Raw genomic sequence first — 27,819 nt, 5'->3', positions numbered from 1 at the left:
TTATAGTTTTCCTGTAATCTGAGCTCAAAGATGAGAATATATAGAGTACAGTAGAGTAAATTGTGCAAAGTTTACTATCAATTTTCTCAAAAACCGTACAGTAATTTTTGCTGTGGATCACAGGGTGCAGAGTGGGGGTCACCCAGAGTCATAATCCAGTGAGATATCTGCGTCACCTCTTATAGTTTTCCTGTAATCTGAGGTCAAAGATGAGAATATTAAAAGTACAGTAGAGTAAATTGTGCAAAGTTTACTATCAATTTTCTCAAAAACCGTACAGTAATTTTTTCTGTGGATCACAGGGTGCAGAGTGGCGACAGCCTAGAGTCATAATCCAGTGAGATATCTGCGTCACCTCTTACAGTTTTCCTGTAATCTGAGCTCAAAGATGTCAATATATAAAGTACAGTAAATTGTGCAAAGTTTACTATCAATTTTCTCAAAATCCGTACAGTAATTTTGGCTGTGGATCACAGGGTGCAGAGTGGAGACAGCCTAGAGTCAGAATCCAGTGAGATATCTGTGTCACCTCTTATAGTTTTCCTGTAATCTGAGCTCAAAGATGTCAATATGTAGAGTACAGTAAAGCAAATGGGAAGATTTTACTATCAATTTTCTCAAAAACCGTACAGTAATTTTGGCTGTGGATGACAGGGTGCAGAGTGGCGACAGCCTAGATTCATAATCCAGTGAAATATCTGCGTCACCTCTTATAGTTTTCCTGTAATCTGAGCTCAAAGATGAGAATATATAGAGTATAGTACAGTAAATTGTGCAAAGTTTACTATCAATTTTCTAAAAATCCGTACAGTAATTTGGGCTGTGGATAACAGGGTGAAGAGTGGGGGTCACCCAGAGTCATAATCCAGTGAGATATCTGCGTCACCTCTTATAGTTTTCCTGTAATCTGAGCTCAAAGATGAGAATATATAGAGTACAGTAGAGTAAATTGTGCAAAGTTTACTATCAATTTTCTCAAAATCCGTACAGTAATTTTGGCTGTGGATCACAGGGTGAAGAGTGGAGATGGCCTAGAGTCATAATCCAGTGAAATATCTGCGTCACCTCTTACAGTTTTCCTGTAATCTAAGCTCAAAGATGTCAATATGTAGAGTACAGTAAAGCAAAATGGGAAGATTTTACTATCAATTTTCTCAAAAACCGTACAGTAATTTTGGCTGTGGATGACAGGGTGCAGAGTGGAGACAGCCTAGATTCAGAATCCAGTGAAATATCTGCGTCACCTCTTATAGTTTTCCTGTAATCGGAGCTCAAAGATGTCAATATGTAGAGTACAGTAAAGCAAAATGTGAAGATTTTACCATGAATTTTCTCAAAAACTGTACAGTAATTTTTGCTGTGGATCACAGGGTGCAGAGTGGGGGTCACCCAGAGTCATAATCCAGTGAAATATCTGCGTCACCTCTTACAGTTTTCCTGTAATCTGAGGTTAAAGACGAGGATATTAAAAGTACAGTAGAGTAAATTGGGCAAATTTTACTATCAATTTTCTCAAAAACTGTACAGTAATTTTGGCTGTGGATCACAGGGTGCAGAGTGGCGACAGCCTAGAGTCAGAATCCAGTGAGATATCTGCGTCACCTCTTACAGTTTCCCTGTAATCTGAGCTCAAAGATGAGAATATATAGAGTACAGTAGAGTAAATTGTGCATATTTACTATGGATTTTCCCAAAAACCGTACAGTAATTTTGGCTGTGGATCACAGGGTGCAGAGTGGAGATGGCCTAGATTCATAATCCAGTGAAATATCTGCATCACCTCTTACAGTTTTTCTGTAATCTGAGCTTAAAGATGAGAATATATAGAGTATAGTACAGTAAATTGTGCAAAGTTTACTATCAATTTTCTCAAAAACCGTACAGTAATTTTGGCTGTGGATCACAGGGTGCAGAGTGGCGACAGCCTAGAGTCATAATCCAGTGAAATATCTGCGTCACCTCTTACAGTTTTCCTGTAATCGGAGCTCAAAGATGTCAATGTATAAAGTACAGTAAAGCAAAATGGGAAGATTTTGCTATGAATTTTCTCAAAATCCATACAGTAATTTTTTCTGTGGATCACAGGGTGAAGAGTGGCGACAGCCTAGAGTCAGAATCCAGTGAAATATCTGCGTCACCTCCTACAATTTTCCTGTAATCGGAGCTCAAAGATGTTAATATGTGGAGTACAGTAAAGCAGAATGGGAAGATTTTGCGATGAATTTTCTCAAAATCCGTACAGTAATTTTGGCTGTGGATCACAGGGTGCAGAGTGGGGGTCACCCAGAGTCAGAATCCAGTGAGATATCTGCGTCACCTCTTACAGTTTTCCTGTAATCTGAGGTCAAAGATGAGGACATTAAAAGTATAGTTGAGTAAATTGGGTAAATTTTATTGTTAATTTTCTCTGAATCATACAGTAATTTGGGCTGTGGATCACAGGGGGGAAAGTGGAGATACACTAAAAATGGGAGTGGATTGTGAAGTAAAATAGTGTCAGGACACAAAACACTGCGTTTCTAAGCCGGTCTTCACCCATACCGTAATATACGTAAGAGTAGTGCAACCACATTTTCGGTGCGGCTGGCGGGGCGGCTAGCTTGACTGCGACTTCGTAAGTGAGGGCTCACTTGACCGCAGTCTCAAAACTCTCAAATGCGTCCTTCATTTCCCTGAATTTTAAGGATGTAGCGGTGTAGACTTCATGGCCCAACATATCCCAGACTTCATAGTGCGGCGGTGGGTGTGGATAATTTTGCCGAAAAAAACGGTGGAAGCGGAGCGGCCAAAGAGTAAACTTTCAAAAGTAAGTAGGGGAGAGTGAGGTAAGATGAGCCAGTGGGTAAGTTGAACCACCCCTTGTATCTAGGTAACTGTGTACATGTTTTGTCATGTGACCATAAATCCAGGAAGCACTCATCATTTCCATCCTGCTATATTAAAGAGGAGCACATTGGAGAAGGGGTAAGTCTGTATTACACAAAAAAATGTTTTTTGCTTGTCAAAGTAAAATTTCTGCATATCAGGTAAATTGACTGTAATATTAAAACAAATGTATCTGTGTCTAAGATGATATATTATACATGTTGGTGGGTTTCTAAAATATAATATCATCTGAAGAAGTTTTCTAAAGATTAGCCTAAATTGCTAAGCTAGCCCGTTTTTTTCAAAATGGTGGCTATGGGGTAAATTGATCCAATGGTTCAACCTACCCCACCATAAGGCACTGAAATTTATTTAAGGCTCTGACTTATTAAATAGTATTTTAGTTCAGTATACTGAACCCTTTTGTTGTATTTGTCATATGTTAACTATTATAGAAAAGATATCATGCCAAGGACCTACAGACGGAAGACCAGCTGGGGCTCAACACCCCTGGAGGAGATTGAAAGGGCAGCGAGTGAAGTCAAGGGAGGAAAGTCCATAAGATCAGTGGCTAAAGAAAGACAAATTGACAGGTCAACACTCAGGAGATATATTAAAAAGAGGGACACACAGGAGGTCAAATCGGTTGGCTATAGTGGAACAGCTTCAGCAAAGAGAGTCTTCTCTGAGGAGGTGGAGAAGGAGCTAGCAGAGCATATCAAGAAGCTTGCAGAGCAGTTCCAGATTTTTACCAGACCCTGTACATGCATGTGGTTCACGAAGTGACCCCAACCATGCTCGATATGTGTCTCCCACTGATATTCTACCCTTACCCAAAAGTCAGCAGCCCAGGAAACAAACAAATCGAAAGCGTGTGAAGACACGAATCCTGACTGATACACCTGAAAAGCAGGCAATTGAGAGAGAGAGCCCATGAAGAAAGGACAAATAAACTGAAAGGCAAAAAAGAAATAATCCACAAAAAGCAAGGAATGTGGAAGAGGAAACAAACCCAGACAAAAATTGCAGTGGAAAGCAGCTCTGAGGAGAGTGATGTTCCCATCCCATTTGAAGACACTTCTGAGTACACTTCTGACACGCTGAGTTCCAGCGATGAAAGAAGTGAACCAGATGTCTCAGACCTGGTAGTTGGTGACTTTGTCATCGTAAGATTTGCATCCAAATCCAGGAGCCACCATTACATTGGCCTGGTTGACAGCTTTGCAGACAACGAAGTGAGTGCCAGATTTCTCAGAAGAATCCGAGGGATCACTAGCAGTAAGAAACCCACGTTTGTGTTCAAGGAAAATGATGAGGCATCTTTCCCACGCAAGGATGTGCTGAAGAAGCTACCTCAACCTCAACAGGCTGGAGGAACTGCAAGGAGGGAGCAACAGTTCATATTCCCCTGCAACCTTGATCATTGGAATATTGAATAGTTCTTTTGAATAAATGGTTTTGAACTGGTCGTTTGTTTAGAAACCACCAGTTTCCAGGTTTGTTCTCACAGGTTTACAACTGTTAAAATGGTTTTTTTCACAATATGATCAGTTTTACATTTTAAAAACTACATGGTCAGTTTGCCCCAAGATGGCTCAGTTTACCCACTGACTAGGTTCAATTTACCCCTAATCTGGGGCAAGTTGAGCCAAAGGAGCATTTTTTTTTAATAGGTCATTATTTTGGGCAGCGTCATCAGACATAGATTCTGATCATTACATTTGAAAGGAGACATCCTGAAATAAAGGAATATGTTATCATTCTATTTCTGTGTCATTTTTTCTCACATCCAGGGCAACATGAGTAAAAAGTGGCTCATCTTACCTCACTCTCCCCTACTGAATATTATGTCACTTATTTGTGTGCAAATGTTTAATAATGAAGAACATTAAAACATTACTGCTGGCCACATGTCGGCAAAGTTATGTGACATTAGCGATGTTTGTACTTTCAGCGTTTACTTGGTTTTAAAGCCTTTACTTTATACGCCGTTCGATAGTTGACCTTAATCTTACAGAGAATCTGATGATTTTTGTGGATAATTAAAGTCAGTCATACAGGGGCGATTCTAGGATCAGAGCTTTGGGGGTGCTGAGCACCCAGAGAGCTGCCCATCCAGGCAAGGTAAACTTTATTCATCACGATGAGCCTTCTTCCCTGTCTCTGTCAGTCCCTGCATCCCTAAATGTCTCCAGTTGTCCCGAGTTCCCTCTGTTCCTCCCTGTCCTCATCGTCTGTTGTCTTCATCTCCATTATCAGTCATCATAATTTTACCATCTCTGTGCAAGTCTGCAAATTTCTTTATTAAATCATAAGATTCTTAAATTCATCAAGTCTCTCTGTGCCTGGGTCCTCGTCACAAAACATGACATCACTGTTTTGTACATTTTAACACAATTTAATCCCACATTTGTGCAAGAAAAGCTAAACACTTTTTTGACCAGTCTGTAACAAAACCATCAAATCTGATAAAGGTTATTTAAATGCTGCTAAAGAAGAATGGATTGGAATTTAAAAACAAAAAAACAACTGATCATGACAATGATTCTCATAGTGAGTAAAAAGTAAACTGAGTGCATTTTTTGGACAGAGATTCACTTTTAAAGTGTATGTATGATATAATACAGATACATAAAAAATACACTCCAAAAATAGAAGAGTCCTTGAAATATACAAAATATTATTAAAAGATTAAAATAAAATGAGACACCTTGGCCTTTGGTACAATGTATACAATGTATGAAAAGATGTTTAGTGCAGATGCTACTATGGCTCTGCAGATTTTTTTCTTTCTTTTATCCTATGTCGCCTCACCTTGAGGTTGGCAAATCTGTCTATCACATTTTGGTGGTCAAGTCTCTCAAGCATCTCTTTCTCAACTGACATCACAGCCAGGTGCTGGAGTCGGCTTTGACCCATGGTCCTTCTCAGCCAGGTATGGAGTTGACTCAAGACACTAAAAGACCTCTCACAGCTACAGCTGCTAACTGGGTTTGTTAGGGCAACCTGAATAACAGTTTTCAGTGTGGGGAAGATCTGATTATCCAGAAGATTGTACAATGTTAACATATCTGGGATGGCACCAGCCTCACTCTTGAGATTCAAAAAGTTTTTGGCAACCGTGACTTCCTCTGACTGAAGTTCAACATGGTAATGCAGTGCTAGGGCTGACAACCCAGTTTGTTTTGCAGACTCTGTATAGCAGCTTTAATATAGGGAGAACACAACTTCCAGATTGTACGAGTAAAATTAGTTGTGTGTTTTTTTCTTTGCCAGTTTAACAGTTTCTGTTGTGCCTGTCACTGTTCCCTGTCTGTTTTCTTACCTGGTTCTTCCTGACCTTGTACTTTTCCCTCTTTCCTCTCTCCCTCTTTGGACTGACAAGACAATCATACACAAATAGATTGTATTCAATTAGATTAGGGCAGGGATAGCTCAGTAGGTAAAGTGGTCGCCCCATGATCGGAAGGTCGGCGGTTCGAATCCACTTAACGGCTACCCTGAGGTACCCCTGAGCAAGGTACCGTCCCTACACACTGCTCCCCGGGCGCCTGCTTAGTGGGCTGCCCACTGCTTCACTGAGTGAATGGGTCAAATGCAGAGAAAAACAAGTAATTTCCCCATGGGGATCAATAAAGTATCCATTATTATTATTATTATTATTAAAAAATACTATTAAGATCACTAATAAAAAAGTCCTCTCTCAGTGTACTTTCAACCAAAAGGCAAATAACCAAACCATATAAAAGATATAAATACTGAAACACTGATCTAACATTATCCTTTATTGACGGATCATTTGATTTTATACTTTTACCTGAGTGGCTCCTTTTTTGAAAAAACTTCCTCATATCCATTATGAACCTGGCTGTCTCTCTGTACACACACACACACACACACACACACACACACACACACACACACACACACACACACACACACACACACAACAGCAGTTATAAGGTTAATAGGAATCCAGTCAGTTAGCTAGTTAGTACCTTGGGTTTAATATCGGCACATGACAAAATAACCAGTTTCTCTCATTACATTTCAAACAGTTGTAGCAACAGTGGTGACAACAGCAGGCTACAGACAATGTTAAGTTTTAGGTTTTAAATAGGCTGTATACATTTCAATGAGATTAACAGGACGGTCAAATATCGCTGATTTTACTACAGAGCAGGACGGATTGTAGAGTAGCAAACATAGTCGGAAAACAAGTTTTCAATACTGCAGGTTACCTGGTGTAATGTTTTTCAGCTAAAAAGAAACATGGTCTGACTCCTACCTAACTATATAAAGAGTAACTGAAGGTTAAAGGCAGCTAACATGTCCTGTTTTAAGCCAAGTACCCACATCTCCGCTCTGCTGCGTCTCAGCCACCATCTCTCTGGCAGCAAAGGCGCTAGAGCCAGAGCAGGGGAGAGGCGAGCTGGAACAAACCATTTTGGGAGGGGGGGTTATCTATACTTTTGTTGTTAAAATGTTCCATCTCAATTAAGTACTGTATGCTTTTTGTATTTTTAGTAGTGTGTCCCACAAACAGCAAATATTTTCAAAAAAAGTAAGAAATCTTTGGGGGTGCTTTGATTCATTTTGGGGGGTGCTGAAGCACCCCCCAAAATGGGCTAAAATCGCCCCTGCAGTCATATATCCACAAACACAACAAGCTGAAAGTCAATGATGCTGCTCCGTTTGCAGTCCTGAATATCACGGCACAAGCAGGATTCACTGCACTGTTAATGTTAGCTATGTTATATTGCTGCCTCTGTTCAGTGGTGTCGAGCCAAACGGACTTTAACGTGTGTTTGAACGAGCTGACGGTTCACTCGTTAAGCTGAAAGAAAGATGCTTTAATCGCAGGAGTCACACATGTGTTCACTGTACCATTTGGGAACTCTTCTTGTTTAGTACTCGTAATAACACAAACACTAAATCCTCCTTCTCTTGTGCTGTTTTGTAGCAGTGTGTACACCTGAGACTGCCACCTGTCTGTCTGTCCTGCACTCTCTCTCTGTTTCTTTCTCTCTGATTGTGGAATAAAAGTATGAACATGTGTTTATAAGTCACACTTGTGTTTGAATCCTGCAGCTTATCACACATTTGATTTCCATGTGTGACAACTGCAAGTGTCCAGAGTGAGGACAGACTGAGGGACCCACTGCTGCACATCATCTGTGAGGCTTTGCACCCCTGATGATCCACCAGGACAAACTCAGCAGTGTGTGAGGAAGAGGAGGAGGAAGAGCCAGCAGCAGCTGACAGATGGAGAGAATAGACAGACTGTTCCCTGTTTGTGAAGGACTGCTAGAAAAGTTTAAAATAACTAACTGTCTGTCCTGAATCAGTCTTATTAGGTAATGTTCAAATAATTTTATCATTCCAGTGTTTCCAGTGTGGGAGAAAGTACTCAGGGCCTTCAAGTTACACACTATGAAAGGCAGCAACAAGTTTAATATTCAGAAACCTAAAGTATGTATCAGCAGCAGAATGGACCTAAAAATAAATGTTTGTTCCAGTTCTATGAAGCTTTGAGTATTTTGGATTAGTAGCACTGCTGTGTTTGTTGCATCATATTGCTGTAATTGTTTATATGCTTTATATATTCTGAGCTAAGTTGATCTATAGTGTTACATGCTATTCTATAAGGATGTTATGTGTTTGTATACTTTCTGCCCAGTTTGTCCCATTTAGCAGAAGCCAGCCTGTTTAAGGCTCTGATATCTATTCTGTATGACTTAAAGCAGTTATGACATGATCTGATTTTCTCACCCAATAAAGGAATATTTAATATGTCAGTCTATTCTTTATTCTATCAGAAACAGTTATCACAGCTCGTACATTTTCTTCTTACACATATATGTAAGCATTGAGCCAAATTTAGTAATGCCAACATATTAAACGAACAATATTTGTCTCCTATATATAATACATCTATATATACACTGTCAAAGATACTTGTCTTTGAGTGAAGATTTAAGGTGATAAGACATATAAATAACTGCAACTTGAATCTGTACTGAAGCTCAGTATTTGACACAGAGTTCATGTTCACTGCTGTAATAGCTAATAATGATTAATATAATAACTAGAATATTGGCCATATTATATTTACATTACCAAAGTGAGATGACTTTAGTCTCATGAACAACATTAGCTAATTCTTATTTACTAATTAATCTTGAAATGACTGTTCAGTACAGAAATGAAGCCCAACAATCATGTTTTTCAGCCTCAGATACTCAACAAATCAAACAAAGCTCATGTAAGAACAAACAAACAAATTAACAAAATTTCTCCTTCATTTCTGTCAAACAAAGCTGTGTGAAACGTTTCCAGCGGTTAGTATCATGGTTGCTAGGCAACCTGGGCAGCGCGACCGAGGCTAGACCGTCCCATTTCACAAGCCTCTCACTTCCGGTCTTAGCGTCTTTGAGTACGCGGCCCTTGTGGACCGTTAAGGCTGCAGACCCATAACTCTTACACTGCGCCGTAGTAACATGGATTAACCACTATGTGTCGCTCATGTCGCTGATGTAAACGAACATGTGAATCACAGCGCCGACTGGCGGCCCTTCGTGCTATATGCATTAAATAACAACACAACAATACAACAATTTAAAATAAACTTGCAATGCTTACAATAGAGTACTCTTATATAACACTATTGCTAATTATATTAAAATATATTTCCCCAACATTTCCTTTTGTACTTCATATGATTAAGTACTGCTGGTTAAATCTAATGATATGCTAAGAACAGTCATGTGAATAAAGTTCAAATAAAAGCATCGGACCAGAGCAGATACAGTGTACATTACATACTGAAAGAGCTTCCATCCCTTGCTGTCTTGTCAGACAGAATAGATGTCCTCATTTTGTCCAATCACCAAGTTGGGACTTGCTTTAGGGGGTTGCAAGCAGAGGTGAAAGAAGGAGGCCTACTTATAGATTTTACTTCAGTAAAAATAGCAAAGCAGCCACCAACAGTCATTTTCTTATTGTTATTACAGATGCATGAGCAGATTTCTACCTACTATACTTCAATGAATTGCATCATGATTATTCACCAGAAGTATCTGAGAAATGGTGAATTTTAGATGATTATTAAAAGAATAAATGCTTTAATAAATGCTTTGAACACACAGTTCTGCTGTTTACTGAAATATGTACAAATACACATAGAAATACACTATATAAAGGAAACACAGTTTTTACTGTTCTAACAAGTTTGAAATTCAATATTTGGTATGACCACATTTATCCTTTTCTTCTCATTTCTTTAAATATTCTTCTGGAATATTTCTCTAGGTTCCTTGCAGGACATTTAAAGCTCTTCTTTGGATGTTGACTGTTTTCTTTTTCCAGTCTCTGTCAAGATGATCCCACATTTGTTCAATAATGTCAAGGTGCGGGTTACAAAGCTGCCTCCTAACTCAGAGCAAGCAGACGGTTCAGTCACACGAGTAGGACATGAGCCTCCTTCCATCTATAAAAAACCCTTCGGTGGCTGCCTGATGATTGCATTTCATTTAACAACTGCAGTCTGACTTGGACTGCGTGCAATTACTCTCAGACAAATTTTTGAAGTTTTGAAAATAATTGCTGTCTTATTTCTGAATGCAGACAGATTACCAACATGTCGCCATCAGTCTGAATGGCCCTTTGTCAAGCTGGCTGCCAGCTGGTTGTATTCTGGTTGTATTCCTTTAGAACGGAAAGACTGCTGAGCGAAAATTGAATAAATTAGTTAAATATGAATTAGACAGCAAAAGAAATGTGAGCTTTGATGATTTATCACAATATCAACATTTCACGCAATTGCCAACTTGACCTCATTCAACTTGTTCGCCGACGGACTCCTACATATGGCAACATTAGTTTTTTTGTTAGTGTTGGTGTGTTTGACTGTCTCATTTTACATTTTTAAAATAAAAAATGTAAAATGAATTAAAACATTTTAATTAAATAAAACAGATATTGAAAAAGTTTAACTTTGAAGACATAATTTATATGTTACTGCAATACTTTGCAAACTGCAAAATACTGTATTATAAGTGAAGTATCATGGGGTGTCTGGTGATTCCCACCCTGCTGAATATAGCCATGTACGCATGTAACCGTAATTCTACTTAATAAACTGAGAACAACTACTCTACTCTAATACATCTCTCTAAAAGAATCACAAGATGATTAACAGGACTGGAAAGTAGAAAACTGCTATAATCTGTACTTACAATGTGCTAAAAAATATAAGAGTGGATACAAACAAGGGTCATCTCAACCAAGAAGTGCAGCAAAGGGCGAACACTGACAACAAATTGTCCTTCTCTTAGTCAGTGGGTGCACAGTGTGCTGCTAAAAATGATTTTGCATACTCTGGATGTTCCACTTCCGAGGAAGAGAAAGGCAAGTCAGATGTCAGTAGTAGCAAAGGTCTAACAAACATAGCGCTCAGGACTTGACCAACAATCATCAACGCACTCAAGAAACAGAATTTTAACTTTATTTTATTTTCATATATTGTAATGGTACAAAAGGAGAGCCTGAACATTAGGCAAAGTTCAGTTGTCCATTGTTACAGACGTCCCACTTAAAAAGCCAGTGTTCAGTCCACTTGGCAACAATTAGTAAAAGGCCTTGTGATACAGACAGTGCTGAGTGAAACAAGTCCGTCCATCCAACTTTTAGTTTACATTTAACGTGATCGCTGCTTAGGTTTAAAAGCGTTCCTTCCAGTATCAACGCACACATGGTTTCAAATGAAATGGATGGAAATGAACCGTTTTCCCTGATCCACAGGCATCAGAATACAGAGATGAATTGTACAGAGCAAATACAATCATGATTTATGTTCCATACACAGGCAGAAATATAATGCAACCACGGCAGTTTAAGAAAAATCTAGGGCGATGAAAAGGAAATGAAACTGTCTGGAAATGTACAATCTTGGGAAATATTAACAGATGATATACTGATGTACACAATGCCCACACTGGAGGGTGAGCTCACCTCCATTTACAGTAAGTCAAGATTGTCGAGTCGTTTCTGCTCAGTTGTGAAGTCCTGTTTTGTTTATTCAAAAACAGCAGTGTCCAAAGGGAAACCAGCAGCAATATGAATGATGATTATGAGCAAGAATAAACTGACCAGTCACGCTGCTTCACACAAACATTGCTTAAGTGATACATAATTTAGAAACACACAAAAGGAATTGGGAAAAGCTGGAAAATAACAAAAAAGAAGAAGAACAAAAACAAGAAAAGCTTTTATACGCACTGACTTAATGTGTTTGGGTGAAAATGAGCTGAGACTATATCTGAAACTGCTAGAGTTTTCTTGTAACCAAGGAGCACGTATGAGTCATCAAAACTTCCTCCTTTTGGTTTCGTGGGAATGTCTGACTGACCTTTTCCTCGGACCTTCACCTGATTCACTAACAGAAAAGGGAGTGGGCTGAAAATTAGACGCATGACTCAGAGGGACATGACGGTGAAGGACTGTAGAGCCGAGTCACAGCTCAAAGGACAGAACAAAAATGACCAAGGCAACTCGTCACCATAATATTTGTGCGTATGTGTCCAAACATACGCACGCAAAACAAACAAACTCCCAGATAAAAACATATTCATGAGAATTTTGACAAAGTAGTGTGAGAGAGTGTGAATGAGCACCATCCATCTTCGCGAGTTATACTGACTATACAGGCTCTACTAGGAAATAATTTAGGTTTTTATATATGTCTGAACTCCCAGAACTAATGATGTGACCCACATGTTAAGGCTAAAATTTTATAACAAAAAATGTGCGTACAGTTGTTATCCTTGGGATCAAATCAAGCAACCAGGGCTTTGTAAATCTAAAGTCTGCCATTAAAACACAACAATATTATTGCCCGATATTAGCTAATCGCCAATGTATCGGTATTGGCATTTACAACAGTGTTGCTGATAAATGAAAACTTTAAAAAAAGAAGAGACAGGAGAAACATCCTTCAACCATGTCATGAGTGCTGATGTTGCATAGATTGTCCACCGGAGGGCAGTCTGCAACTTCCCTTTCATCAACGCGTGTTTGGAACGACGCAAACACAACAGCCGCCTGATCCCAGCAGAGCGGAGGTGAATAAATAACGACGCATAAAATACATCAGGAGAATTTGTTTATGTTTAGTGCGTTTGAAAGAGAAAAGAAAAATATTGGAGTATTGGCTTTTTAAGTCACCAAATATCGGTATTAATATCAGCCGGGCCCTGTCTGCCATTAGTACCACTGTACACTGCTTAAGTGCTGTGTGCAAACAGAAAGCTTTACAGACAACCTAAAGTTGACTAAGGCCAGTTATTAGTGCTTTGAAAGTGACACTTTCCTGGAATAAAAACCTTAATTAGCAATAACAGGAACGCTACGTATTGGCAACAATGAAGAACAACATGATACATTGTTTTTAAAAAATAATAACAATCAATAATCAGACTAGATGGGCTAACTCAGAGTAAACTGCCAGTTATAGCCCAACATCATACACATTTCTATGTTACTATATTATTTACTTGCCTATTTTTGCGGATTGATTGGCAGGCCGGCAGGCCAACAGTCCCTATCCGCATACTTGGCACTGCTCACGTTTATCCCGCAGTATGCAAGCAATTCAATTTAAGCATTCAATCCTTTCCAGGAAAGCTGAGATTTCCTGTGGATGAATCTGTTTCTCTGGCATTATTGCCTTTTTGCTTCCATCTGCAATCTCTGTTGCAATGTTAGCACTAGTTGCTCGTCAGCTCACATAAAGCTAAAGCTCCTATTTGTGCCTTTTAATACTGCATGGGAGCGCTTTACTAGTTCCCCCTACAAGGACATTTGGATTCAGTCAAGGCCTCAGTAAACAAAATATACCGTGAACAAAGGTATAATTGTATCATTAGAGTTAACCTTCCTTTAAAAAGCTTGAATCAAAAGAGAAAAACAGCAGGTAGGAAGAATACGGTACACATGAAACAAACACATTAAATATTTCAGCTATACATTTTACAGCACAAGAAATAAAAAACGAGCCAAGATTGTGATGTTTGCAATCATTCCTGGGGTATAAAGCTTGTAAAATCTAAGGCCATATTAGCTGCAAGAGATGCTTGGCTGGGGTGAACATGGCAGAATTAGTCCAAATGATGCTATTAAATCCAAAGGCCTTAATAAGGAAAGTGTTTCAAGCAAACCACGCATGTTACATTAATTTGGTCCATAGATGGTGGGAATCACATATTGCATGTTCGTTTTCTCTCTCCCTCTCTCTGCAAATGTTTCCCTTCTGTTGTCTGATCTAAATGTTTCTCCACTCTTCCATTTCCTGTTTGTCCTCATCTGTCACTTAGATAAACAGATTACATATAAGTGTCTGCTTTTGAAGCTTGACTCAACTCTTCTCAAACAGGAAGTATCTAAACTTTCCATTATCACATCTGAAGTTCATTTCCTTTGGGAGTCCCACACATGTAAAGCTTGACTAAAGCTTCATAAATCATATGGCGCATTAAAAAAAAGGAATAAAGAAAAGAAGTACCTTCATTCTTGTTCATTTTTTAAGTGTATTATCTACTCGATGTGTGATTAGCAGTATCTATGCTCCATATATTTTAACTAAAAAACCCAAAACAAAACAAAACCAAAAGAAATCCGCTGTGACTTGTAATGCAAGGACAGCTAACCTCACATAATTACATGTAATTACAACATAGCAAAGAAAATAACAATAATATGGGTATAGCTTTGACAATTTCTTTTTAAAATAAATGCAAAACCAAAACTACACGTCTATTGTGCATAACATTGCATTCCAATATTCACAATAAAACAGCCCTTCTCACAGGCCCAAACATAATGCTAATGTATGGTACAATTTAAAAGTACACCAAAATAAATTCTTGGCCTTTTCCCAACACATTACAAGGTGTCATATTAAATCTGATAAAGTAACACACTCAAAAAAAAGTATAATGCTCGTTGAAACAGAAAGATTCAAAGAAAGAAGATGGATTTGTCCACCATAACTTCCCATGCAGTTAACAAACAGCCTGCCTCACAGACTGATGTTATAGTTTAACAACTGCAGGGTATTTAGACATTGAACTGTAGAGTGTGTTCCCATTTGTTTCCACTGAATATTTGACAGCTTTGTTTCTTTGAAGTTCATTTTCTGAGCTAAGGCCTAAGCTGTGAGATCACCCGTGAGATGATTTGCTAATCTTCATCAAGTCATTTTGTCTACGTAAAAAAAAATGCCTCAGAGTAAGTCGAGCATAAAGAAAGCCAGAAGGAAAAACAACACGGCGAAGCTTCATGCCTCAACACATCGGCTATCAGTTGCGCTGTCATTTGTTCGATTACATCTGCTAGCACAGTGAGGCACGCTGCACCTCATCTGCAGATATAACCGTATAAAACTCAAAGGTGATTTTCAGTCTCGAGGCCAGAGAACGTCAGGCTAACACTCTTCTGTGCATATTTCCTGTTGATAGTAAAGTAGTGATAATCAGCACATTTAGATCACTGGCAAGGTTGAATCGTGCAAGTTTAAATAAACGGGTTTGCTTTGGACAGTTCCTATTGTGGCATGCATACTCAACATCACCTGGATGAAACACTGAAAGGCCACAATACCAAACCACCTTTCATCGCCAAGCTAGGTTATGAGATTATTCCACTGGCAGGCATGAGACAATTCCAAAAGCCATCACTTTCCTGTGCCTGTTGGGCCAGAACTGCTGCATCTCCTTCAAAGTTTCACAAAATTTCATTGCTTCTTCATTCCTCTGATCAAACTTCTCTCCTCTGCAGCTGTCCACAGTGGTTCGGCTCAGGCTTGTTCCTTATCGGCCCTCCACAGCTGCTCTTTCACTTCTGAGGGAAGCGTGTTGAACAGGTCCTCCTCCACCACCAGGCTGCTCTTCTTCAACAGTCGGCACTCTCCGAGCTCCACCGGAAGACACTCCAGACGGTTCCCTCGCAGCTCCAGCTGAGTCAGCCCGGTCAGTTCCCCAAAACGTGACGGTAGAGTCTGCAAGCAGTTGTTCCCCAGATTCAGAGTACGAAGTTTCTTACACTGGAACAGCTCTGGGGGCAACGTCTCAATCTGAAATGGAGAGGAAAGGAGGAGGTTGCAGTTACCCTGGCCTGCTGAGGCAGTTACTAAGCAAAACATGTTTCACATAATAAGCAGCTCAGTTGTAGATCACATTAATTTCAGATGCTAACCAATTAAAACTACGACAAACAGGCAGGATCACAGGAACAAAATCAAAACTAGGTTAAATCTAGGCCTGCAGTTATATATGGGTGAACACGGTGCAGGCCAGTATCGACTTTGGTGACTGCTATGAGCAGATCCAACATTTACTATAGCAACTTAAAGACGGTTAATAACGAGATAAAAGACTTTTAAACAGCTGGGTTATTTTAATTATGATAACCATAAAATAAAGCATCTGTATTGGCGACAGACAAGCAATCTCTTGCTGCCACCTCCAAAACAGCATTGAGTTAAATGTGACTTGATTGGTTCAAATGTTTTGCCAGGTTTGGTTAATTTCAGCTGTTCTTGGATGCCGGCTCTGAGAGTTGAGTATCACACCAGTAAACAGAATCTAGGCATCATTTTAGATTACTTGTAAACTTTTGTTAAAGCCTTATTACACAATTCTACTAAATATAACTACTGTGTGCATTTTTAACCAGCTTAGTTTAGGTAGCTGGAGTGCTAGCTATTAACAAAGAAATTTTTACTATTACTCAGGATCAACCGAGCAGAGCACAGCTGATGTTTAGACAGCTGATGTTTTATTCAAATCTTACCCTGATACTACATTCATGTGTTTGACCAATCAATGTATGCAACCAGGTCTTTCGAAGCTTAGCTAAAAAAAACATTCCCACGTCCCATGGGTTTTGCACTCAACAATAAAGCTACGGGTTGACAGAACAATTTTACATCTAATTACGAATTTTACGCAGGATGCCCTTCCTGACACCACCCCATAAAGAGGCTAGTCTCCATTCTGAATTGACCCAGCGATTTACACTATGGAGCAAACACCCAATACTACGTAAAACTGGAATTTAATCTGACTCAAATGTGATATTTAGAACAATAAAATAACAGTGGGTTTGCGATGTAACCACCAGAACGTGATACAGGCAAAGAATTTCACAATTTGTGCATGTCTGCTAAAGACTTAAAGGTTTGAACAAATTTAGGACTTGAGTTTACTTTGTGTACCATGAACCTCTGTTTGAAAACAACAATGCAGTCACACTCTGTTAAAAACTTCTAAACATTAAAAACCTTTTTTTTTATTTGGATAGATAATGTGCTGGAAGTTTAAAGAGGATTTTAAGGAAAAGAGGCCCCGAGAGCCCAAAACATCAAAAGGACCCCATTTAATGGAGCTATTTGTAGCCGCACACAAACCTGCTGGAAGCTATTTTCAGCATGCAAGCGCAGTAGAAAGTCTAGTAAAACAGCAGTAATAATAACCTTTACTGAAAAACACATGATGCTGTATGCATGCTCAGTGTTCAAAACAGTATTATCAGGAGAATTCACCAAGTGTTTCTTTAAATTCTCACAGTAAACAAATGTGAATGAAATGCCCCAAAGCAAATAACTGAGTTAAAGCTTAAATGATCTCCTTCATCAGAAACCACAGGCTTCAATCCAACTGTGAATTTTTAGCATGATTGAACATGTTAATGAAAAATAACCAAGTTTATGATAATCTGCCACCTTAACACAGTGAGGGAGGCTAGTTTTGTGGAGAAAAGTGACACATTATACAAATAATACCATATACACTTTGTAATAAATACATAGCAATGACACATTTTGGTCCGCTTGGAGTTCACTTGGATTTTTTTGTGTGTGAAAAGAAGCCAAACCACAGGAAAAAGCTACAAGTTTACAAATTCATCAACTAATTTAGACCAGCGTAAACAAACTATAAAAGCGCCCTTAGACAAAGACTTGGACAGCTGTCAATATACCTGGGTGGTCCACCTAAGTAAAGTCTTTGTATGGGAAGCACTACATTCCTACTGTTATCTTCAAAGGCATAATTCTACACCAAGAACATGTAGATATTTATAATGGCTGACCTCTGTCAACAACTTATCGGGTTTTTTAAGCGAACCTTACTGACATCTATGAGAAAGATAAAGGGGTGGAAACATGACTGCAGAATGAGAGAACTTGATAACTTTTACTACACTTTGAATCACCTTGTTGTTGAATTGTGCTATACAAATAAACTTGCCTTGCCTTACAATGAATAATTTAAGAAATTCTTCGCTACTCACCCTGTTTGCTGTCACTGCAAAATACTGCAGGTTCTGGAGGAAGCCCACATCTGGGTGGATGCTGGTCAGATTGTTGTGGCTCAGGTCTAAGAAGCGCAACTTGCGGCAGAAGAAAAGCTGGCTGGGGATCCTCTCTATCTTGTTCCTATTCAAATAGAGCCTTTCCAGGTTGGTGAGTGTTCCGATCTGAATGGGGATATAGGCAATCTGGTTGTACCACAGCTTCAGGCACACGAGGCGGTGCAGGTGCTGGAAGCTGATGATCTCCTCTATCGTCTTCAGATTGTTGTCCTTCAGGTCGATTTCCTGCAGGTTGTGCAAGCTAAAGATGGAGTGCGGAATACGTTCGAGATCGCAACGAATGAGCTCCAGCTCAGTCAGGTTGACCATTTTCTTCAGGCTGTTGAGCACCATTAGTTTGGTGCCCTCATTGTTGATGGAGAGCTTCTGAAGGTGCACACCCACATCCGTTACCACCTGGGGAAGCTTAGTGAGGTTGCTCTTAAGCCGTAGCACTTTGAGACTTTTGAGCTCTCGGAGCCCATCGATGACAATGTAACGATTATTCTCAGCACTCAGGTTCCCGGTTAAATGCAGCTCTCTGAGATTCTTCAGGCTGTAGATCCACAATGGGATCTCCTTGATATCAGTGAACTTAATGTGGAGGGACTTCAGATTCTCTCTCAGAAAGGCCAGAGCTGGAGCCTCAATTTTAGCCGGGGTGTGATAGAGCCACATTTCTTTTAGGTTGGAAAGCTGGGCGATGATTGGAGGGATAGTAACATCTGGAATAAGTTCCAGCTTGAGCACCTCTAGTTCAATCAGATCAAACACCGTGTCTGGAATCCCGCTGAGCATGAAGAGGTGCAGCTCCAGCTTCTCCTGGGAGTTCTTGGTGATACGCTGCCGTAGCTTCTCCAGTGTCCACTCATTGTTCAGGTTGAGTTGCCTCAGCTTGTTTTCACTCACCTCTGACAGAAACACAGCGAAGCGCTTGGAGTAAAGAGGGTCATACTGATCTATCATGTGCAGCATGAAGGCAAAGTCGTTCTTTACATCTGGGATGTCACTGTAACTGCTTTCCTCACGGATTGCTTCAAAGGAGTATCGTTTCAGGGAGCGGCTGAGCATCCAACAAAGAGTGTACATGCAGATGAGTCCATAAACCACCACCAGGGAGATGTAGAAACAGGCCAAAATCCTGAAAAGAGTTGCTAACGGATGGGCGCAATGGAACGAGCTGTACCCGGTTAGATTCTGAATATTCTCTGTGCACAGCACATTGAAGCTGATGTGTTTTACATAGTGGGCTGTGTAGCCAAATATCAGTATAAACTTTATTACCTTGATAATGGTCTGACGTATGTAAAGGCGGTACACTATATCACCCTCCTCTACATGTATTCTGAACTTTTTAACCTTTTCAAAAAGGGCCTTGGCCTGCTCCCCTTCCTTTTTATCTAAAACTCCAGTTTCAGAGCGATCAACAATTCCTTGTTCAATTCTGGTCTTTGTTCGTTGGAGCATGGGCACACTGGCCTCAACATCCTCGCTCACGCTTGAGGCCTTCTTGTCCATCGAACCGTTCATTTTCCCCACAGGCTTGGGGTCGCTCTCCTCCACCACGGTCTCAGACAAAGCTCTCGTTGTCCACGGGGAGTCGAAGCACTTGAGGAGGATGGAGACAAAATGCTCCACTTTAGAACTCGTGCGGGGGAACTTAAACCAGAAGTTGCTGCAGGCCAGGAAGATTAGAGTGTGGAGTAGCACCAGATAGGGGAAATATTTGGCAAACCAGTGTAGTTTTTTCTCATAGCAGACTGCGTCTACATAGTTATACTGATGTCGGTCAAGGTCATACTGAATGCCTTTGGGTTCCGGTGCGTAGTGGGTGGTCAGATTCGGCATGGGCATGACTTCGCACGAGTCATTAACGACCCACTTGCAAGGCAAGCAGATCATCTTGTCCTGTGTGACCTGCAGCGTCCCGCCGAACACCGCAATCATCAGCATGACGATTGAGATGTAGTCTGTGAAAACGTCCCACCATGGCTTCAGGATGCGGTACGCTGGCTGGGTGTCAGCAAAGTATCGGAGCTCTGTGACGGGAATCATGATGGTTTATCTAAAAAAGCAGAGACAACAGAGGATTAGTTCATGACATGTTAGGTTAAACTGTGTTTTGAAAACCTTAATGCTTTGGGGCAAAACTTTGTATAAATTACACTCAAAATATTATTCCTGCCTGTTGGCAGCTGACTGTGGCAGCTGGTTGTGAATATTTTAAGCTTTTTCCTTATGAAATCCAGTTGAATAGCTGTTTTTCTTTGATAGCTTCTATGCCAGTTTCTGGGATTAAGCCAACCATTGTTTTCATTAGGAATTAATCCTCTAATTATTTCGTCATTCATTATTTCTAAAATGCCATGAAATAGTGAAGAATGTCCACTATGGTTTCCTGAAAGAATACATTTACAAATTACACTCCAAAACTATGACACAGTCAATTTACAAATACATAAACCAGAGAGAGTCTGATGGTGCACTGGAGAAGCAAATGTTTGGATGTCTTGTTTTTTTGCATGAAATATGATTCAAATTATTAAACCATCTATACAGTGGAAACCCATATTCCCAACAGCAATCAAACATATTTGCCACAATGTGTCTTGGAGAATATCACAGCACTGAAAATAGTACTAAATGGATACCATAATAGCATCACCATTTCATATAGCAGGATAAACACAATCCTTTCATTTTACACTGCACAATTGGAAGGAAGCTTGCTTTAGTCTTGCCTTCTTGCTCTTATGTTATGTCAATATTGATGTGAATATTTTAAAAAGTCAGACAGCAAATTAATAAATGCCACACACACAAATAGCACTAACTTACAATTTGCCTTTTATCCTGATGTAGCCCAACACGCACCTATGAGCAAAGAAGTGGAGGTTACCAGACTAGAAACACACAAAACACGATAGTTCTGATAGCTATTTGTCCTACAACTAAACAAAAGATCCTCTGAGCATCTTGCATGGGACACAGCACATTGCAGAGGCAATAGCAGCACAGACCCCGAAGCAGGCATGTTCATACAGACTCGGTGTCTCCACCTGTACTGCTACGTAGCCCTTTCTCAGAATGAATACGTTTTAACATGTTACTCCTTACAGAAAGGGCCACGAAGGAATGTATTCTCCCAAGAAGCTATGTAAAATCCTGCAAAACCAACAAATTTCCTGATTGTTTTCCCCCAAAAAGTGAACAATCCAAACAAGCAGGAATACTTAAATTAAAATCAAGAAAAACAACTTGAAAATGGATGCTAAACCCATTACTGAACACAAAGCTGCTGCTGGTCCCACGAAAACACAAATCCCCCAAAGTGAAAAACTCCTGAGGCTTGAGTATGTGTGTAAAAACCACAATCAGGCATCTTTTTCAAACAGTAAATAACAATAGACTGAACAATAAAAAAATAGAGCAGTCAAAGCAGCTTTTTTTCACAATTCAAGATGTTTTAAAGGATCATATTAGCCCAAGTATAACCTCCTACACAGAAATACAGTTTCATGTGGACACAAATCTGATAGTAGAAGAAGAAACAAATCAACTGTAATAGTACTACTTATTTTTCTTCTTATAACAGTAAGGAAGAATCAAAAACAACAAAAACTGCATCTCCCTGTTTGTTCAACCACCCCCTACCTTATGAAAGAAGATAGCTGCGCAAGTCCTCACAAAAACGCATTGTTTTTTATCCAGTTCAAACCAGAATGGCAGCGGAGTCGCTGTTGGCCTCCTTCGTTAGGCTTCTGCTTTGCTTTAACACAGAAATTACAGCACACTGAGACCCCAACAGCTGCCACAATACCCTTAACTGTAACCAGTCAGATGGTGTTATTCCACAACAGGCTATCTTTGACTCCAATGCAGTGTACACTTCCCTGTACCACAACAGATTCATGACATGCTCAACTTTAAAATGTGACAGATGGAAATTCTGGTTTTGCAATACAGTGAAACTGCTGCATATTTTCACTTTCGTGTCTTGAAGTCATTGGTGTGTCGCTTAGATCACAAGTTTGCCACAATAAGCTCATATAAACTCCAAGTTCCATGTAACATAAACTAATTGCCAAGATCTTCCAAGAATTTCACACCAGGCTCTGAAATAACCCTAACAATAATAATGGATGATCCGGTGAGGTCACAATGTACCACTAATATCTTTAATTCAAAAGAACATCCGAGGTTTGTTTCACTTCATCCTGGCACAGGAAAATAAACACCAGTCTGCAAGCAGCTTACCTTGAACCACACTACACTTCTCCAAAATCATCCCTCTAATAATTTCAACCAAGGACTTCTCTGAGGAACTAAGGACTTCCTGTCACTATCCCTGGTGTAAAATAAAAAAGGTCAAGACAGGATAATATAGTGACTGTGTTCTTTCTTGTTTGCTATGTTACCGCAGTACATTTCTCCTGATTTTCTTTCTCAAACAGAGATGCCTTTGTGCAGGCGAAGTGCAGGTGAACCTGACCACCGAAACAGCCAGTGTATTACAGAGCCAGAAATAATTTCCCTCAAGGACACTAGTGTCCATTTGGTTTGTCACAAAAACAAATGGACATGCCTCTTTTGCAGTATATAATGGACTTTCCTTTAAAATAACCCCGAGCAACCCCAAGTAGCTTTAAGTGATATCTGACAGCTAATCTCCAAAAACTAAATGAACTCCAGTGAGGGGAAAAAAAACCCTTCCTGTGGGGCTTAAACTCAAAATCCCACAGGAATAAGTCGCAGGTTCGTATGGGTGCCACTCCCTACTGCTCCTTAGTATAGATTTTTGGTGGTAGGCATACTTTAATACCAACAACTTTCCAAAGACCTTAAAAAAATAAAGGACTGAAGGACTTTCTAAGGACTTAAGGTCATCATCAATGTACACATGCAGGACAAGAGTGTGCGTAGTGCAAAGATCAGAGCACAGCATGTAATCGTGAAAGAGATGAGAAAAACCCCAAAATGATAACAAAATAAAAAGAAAAGGAAAAAGAAAAACGTGCTATAATCTTTGTTATGTGTCCATGATGAGAAAACACTGAACAAGATGGTGTTAACGATGGACAGCATGTCTCCAATGTGATTTGAACCCCACTGAATGTGCACATGACACCTTTGGGAGAAACTTTTAGTAGACAGAAGAGACAAAGTTGAACTTGTTGGCAAAGATAAACAACATACTTTGAGGGAAAAGGGCACTCTATACTAAGGCTAAAAGCTCAACTCAACTAGGCTGGATATTTAAAAGCTGATATGATTTTTGAATATTCAAATAGTAATTAAAAAATGAGATACTTTATGCCTTAATAATTCCTTGGTTTTTTTTACTGGCATTTGCAAGGATATAATACACTACTATCACCCAAAAGGGATGGTAATGCACATGCAAAGCCAAATACAGTGAGAGCTGTCAAAAACCTTCAAATAGAACTTAAAAAATAATGCAGCAAAGCTAGCATATCACAAGTCTGCCACAACTATACAACAGTCATCAGAGAGGAGTATGTTGGAAGGATGTCTTTGTAGAATATTATATTTGATTAGAAATGCCTGCTAATCCAAACCTTGAAGCAGGGTGGAGGTAGCATTATGGGTTGGAGCTGTTTTGCAAGTTCAGAAGACTTTCCAATCGAAAACACTGAACTTAATTTTTGTGTTTAATTCAGCAGTCTACGAGCAGAAGATTTTGAAAGGCTGGGTCATACAACAGGACACTGATTCAAAACATATAAAAAAAATACAGATAAGCCCATGTCTCAAGCCACCACGAATTTCTTTAAATGTTGCTTCCAAGGAGCCAGACTTTATTGTAACTGTTTAAAGTGGTTATGAGCAACAATTCTCCAGGCTTTCTGAACGTTTTTCAAAACCTTTTTCTTAACTAACTGGCTGCTTTTTGATTGATTGAGTATCTGAGTATTTTTAGAGAAATTATTTTCATTTATTTGTTTATTTACTTCACTTAACACTGACAAGCATAAACAAGACACCTAACTCAAGGGATGAACGAGTGTTGTGTCTTAGCAACAAACTCATTTTAAATTGCATCTTTCGACAGTTCGTTACTATTTTTGCTCCAAGTTGATTGCCAAATAGCCATTAGCTAAAAACTTGGCATACGTCAGCATGAAGAAATTGCACAAGTGGAGGACAAAAGAAGAAGTTTCAGGCATAAAAATAATTTTGCAGTATACGAAAATGAAAAAAAAAATGCAGCAAAGAAGCCATTTTTAAGGAAGGGAAACAGGGAGAAAAAGCTGAGGTAGATATGAGCTCAGCTAAAAATCAGCGACAGCTGGTCTTATAGAGTGATGAATTTGAAGCTTTGGGGTCAAAGTGTCATAGGAGGAGGTCAGGAGAGAGGTACAACTGGGAGTATGTACAGCCAAAACACGGTGGAGGCTCAGTCATGGTTTGGGGTTGCATTTCAACAAGGGGTGTTGGGAATCTTATCAAAACTAATGGAATTATGAAAGCACAAAAGTGCCCCTAGATTTTGATCCACGATGCAATACCAGCAAACATCCTAGAAGAGCTTTGCATGTAATTCCAGAAGAACTATTCCTGAAGACTACCCATAGAAATTACAAGAAAGCTACCTGTGAGATATCAGGTAGTGTTGAAGAACAAAGGTAGACATACCTTTGTTAGAAGGGGTGGCTTCTAAGATCATTAGAAGCCACCCCTAAAGAAATGAGGTGTGGTACAACACTTGCACAGTAATGACATCTCACTCATGACTGTGTCTTTCCAGTTAAGATTATGACGGCCTATTAGCGTAACTTAGCAGAAGACCACATCACAACTAATTAATTCTGGTTAATTTCTTGCAACTGTACACATGTGGACAGAAAGATGGACAGATACCAGTGCTGCCAGCACTTATTGCAGGCAGGAAGTTTTATTACATTCACTTAGATTGATACACGCTATAAACTCCTCTGTGTTTGAAACATCTCTCAATATTCCCTTGGCAACTACTTCACAAATTTCCATTTAAGTGCCGCAAACATTTATAGGACCTCCAAAGCAACAGAGAGCATCACTTTACTAACGTCTTCTACGCCCTGTTATCACGTACCATACAGCAGAGATGACTAAGGAACAGCGTGTTTTGGATCCCTTCATCAGTTCACAGTTGTTGAAAGTATTACACCCAGATCTCAGGGTTGTGTCAACAGCATCCAGTCCAGGCTTGTTGCTCCAAATGTGCTGGAGTTGAATATCAATTTTAAGCGACAAAAATCAGCTTTTTTCCACCATATTTTGACACTGTGTGGTACAAATAATGTATCATTTGAAGATAATGAGGTGAGAAATCATATATGAAAAGACTAAATGGTAAATGGCCTGTATTTGTATAGCGCTTTCCTAGTCCTTAAGGACCCCAAAGCGCTTTACACACTCAGTCATCCACCCATTCACACACTGTTGATGGCAAGCTACATTGTAGCCACAGCTGCCCTGGGGCGCACTGACAGAGGCGAGGCTGCCACCGGGCCCTCTGACCACAACCAGTAGGCAACGGGTGAAGCATCTTGCCCAAGGACACAACGACCGAGACTGTCCAAGTCAGGGCTCGAACCTTCCGATTACAAGGCGAACTCCCAACTCTTGAGCCACGATTGCTCCGACTAATCCTACCTTGGTCTGATTCTAGCTTTTCAAAGGAGGATCCTTGCACTTAACAATTTTTCCAGCACTTCCCAGCACTATGTGGCAATAACTACATAACTATGTGATCTGGATCCAGCAAGTCAAAGACATTGATTAGTTTCCCGTTATTATTTTTCCATTTTAGCTAATACTTAGTAAATCCTGATAAAAGTCTACATAAGGCTGTTAGGGGGCAGTTGAGTTGCTAGTCTACATCAGCACTACATATCAGCAGTGACAGTGTTTTCTAAAGCCACAATCCACTCACACTTTATAAAGAGGTCCTTGACCACAAAACTGTTGCCTAGAACGCGGAAAAGAAAATGAAAAGAAAAGAAATTCAGGCCAAAAACTTGAGATCGTTCTTCACAGCCCATTTGTACAAAGCAGAATTATCACAGCTTCCGATCTCAGCCCATCTGCCCAGCCCTGGGGCATCAAATCAAGGGATGGAGAGGACAAGGTCTAACAACTGCTGACTCACAAAGAATGTACACCAGTGATGTCATGCTCTCACACATGTTCACAGTAATGAGAGGTCTGAGACATAAACCGTTTAAAACTACTTTATAAAGACATATCCTGATCTTATAAATTAATCATTCTAACCATATTTGTGTGCCTAGCCTGCCAATGGCAATATTACTACAGCAATGCGATAAAATCATAAGAGCTCTTACATGTATTTTGTGACTCTGTAGTAATAAAAATGAGAAGAAGAACAGCTCCTTATGAACTTAATATCCGAGAAACATCGAGTTACAAAACAGAGCTCTCCTGTTTTCCACTGCATGCACATGCTTTGCGGCTGCTGATGGGAAAACTTCCCTGTTTTAATCTGCTGTTTATAGCTTCAGTGTTTTATCAGCAAAAAACTGTTTGCGCTAAAAATCCCAGAACACCTCGCCTGGCCTTTAGCTATGGACAAAAATGCATTTAAGCAGGACCGAGAATATTTCATTAGCTTAAAAAAAATCAATCCGAGGCGGTAACACAGTCGGATAAAATTACATGTAATCCAACCCCCCCAGAGCGACCTTTAGTTAGGTGGTCCTCTCCACAGCAAGAGTCAGCAGAGCAGGGACGGGAAACGATGTCTCATGTCGGTGCTCAGTTAGCAGTCTGCGGCAGCTAACTGGTTATATACCAAACACCCTGAAAAATAACAAAAGACCCACCTGTTTTGCTAAAGCTGGTGTCTCTCGCCTCCTCCGCACTCTGGTGAAACATTTCTCAAACAGGCTTCAGAAGCTGAGGCAGCTCGGACATCAGGCCGGAGCCCCGTTATGCTGCTACGGTAGAAGAAACCCGCAAGAAGGCTAGAGCGGTGCGGGACCGTCGGCTCCCACAAAGAGCTCTGTCCGAGCAGGGACGGGGGAAAGTACGAAATTATACAGTTTTTCAAAATAAAAGCACAACCCTCTCATCTCACTCTCGCTCTGTCTCTCTCACTTCTGTTTCCCCCTATTTTCTTTTAGCTTTCCTTTTTAAGTTTTATTAAATTAGATAAATAGGTTAGTTATATATCTACTCCCAGTCGGTCGCGGCAGATGGCTGCCCCTTCTGAGACTGTTTCTGCTGGAGGTTTCTTCCTGTCAAAAGGTTTCTTCCCACACTTACCTTACAGTATAAAGTCTGTGAGACAAATGTTGTGATTTGGGGTTATATAAATAAAATTGAATTGAAAAATTGAATTGAATTGAATAGAATAGAAATAAAATTAAATACAACGGAATTGAACTGAACTGAACTACAGCCCTCTTTAAACTTAAGTGGGCCAGTGAAAGTCTGCATTTCTGTAAGTGTAAAGAATTGTAATTACACACTTAACATATCTTAAGATAATAATAAAAAGTGCAATTCTTCTTTTCGTTT

The 27,819-nt window shown here is 39.8% G+C and overlaps 1 protein-coding gene and 2 long non-coding RNA genes across 4 annotated transcripts; 2 read left to right on the top strand and 1 right to left on the bottom strand.

The window, feature by feature from the left end:
* Positions 1–1,910: 1,910 nt before the first annotated feature.
* LOC145429688 (uncharacterized) lies at positions 1,911–8,658 on the top strand. Its single transcript, XR_013909963.1, has 2 exons — positions 1,911–2,806; positions 7,957–8,658. It is a non-coding gene; the product is annotated as an uncharacterized LOC145429688 (long non-coding RNA).
* On the top strand, positions 2,817–4,630 carry LOC145429689 (uncharacterized). The gene is made up of 2 exons (XR_013909964.1): positions 2,817–2,964; positions 3,321–4,630. It is a non-coding gene; the product is annotated as an uncharacterized LOC145429689 (long non-coding RNA).
* A 2,701-nt stretch (positions 8,659–11,359) lies between the features above and the next one.
* Positions 11,360–27,305, bottom strand: lrrc8aa (leucine rich repeat containing 8 VRAC subunit Aa). 2 transcript variants are annotated; one of them, XM_026173413.2, is made up of 4 exons: positions 27,123–27,305; positions 21,112–21,147; positions 18,214–20,338; positions 11,360–15,994 (listed from the first exon to the last, which is right to left on the bottom strand). In XM_026173413.2, the coding sequence occupies exons 3-4, from the start codon at positions 20,326–20,328 to the stop codon at positions 15,719–15,721; spliced, it is 2,391 nt and encodes a 796-aa protein (XP_026029198.1). In that variant the 5' UTR covers positions 20,329–20,338; positions 21,112–21,147; positions 27,123–27,305; the 3' UTR covers positions 11,360–15,718. The 2 variants fall into 2 exon arrangements, with proteins under 2 accessions (XP_026029198.1, XP_026029197.1); XM_026173412.2 differs by lacking the exon at positions 21,112–21,147.
* Between the last annotated feature and the right edge of the window lie 514 nt (positions 27,306–27,819).

Source organism: Astatotilapia calliptera, chromosome 7 (assembly GCF_964374335.1).
Source record: "Astatotilapia calliptera chromosome 7, fAstCal68.1, whole genome shotgun sequence".
NCBI classification, from domain to species: Eukaryota; Metazoa; Chordata; class Actinopteri; order Cichliformes; family Cichlidae; genus Astatotilapia; species Astatotilapia calliptera.
The sequence above is the reverse complement of the archived record's forward strand: the minus strand, read 5'-3'. Positions and strand labels throughout refer to the sequence as shown.

Bases quoted from the DNA above. Each gene is read 5' to 3' on its own strand.
- lrrc8aa (XM_026173413.2), bottom strand. From the start codon at position 20,328: ATGATTCCCGTCACAGAGCTCCGATACTTTGCTGACACCCAGCCAGCG. The intron at 15,995-18,213 runs GTGAGTAGCGAA...TCTCCATTTCAG, and splicing joins TTGCAGTGACAGCAAACAGG to ATTGAGACGTTGCCCCCAGA.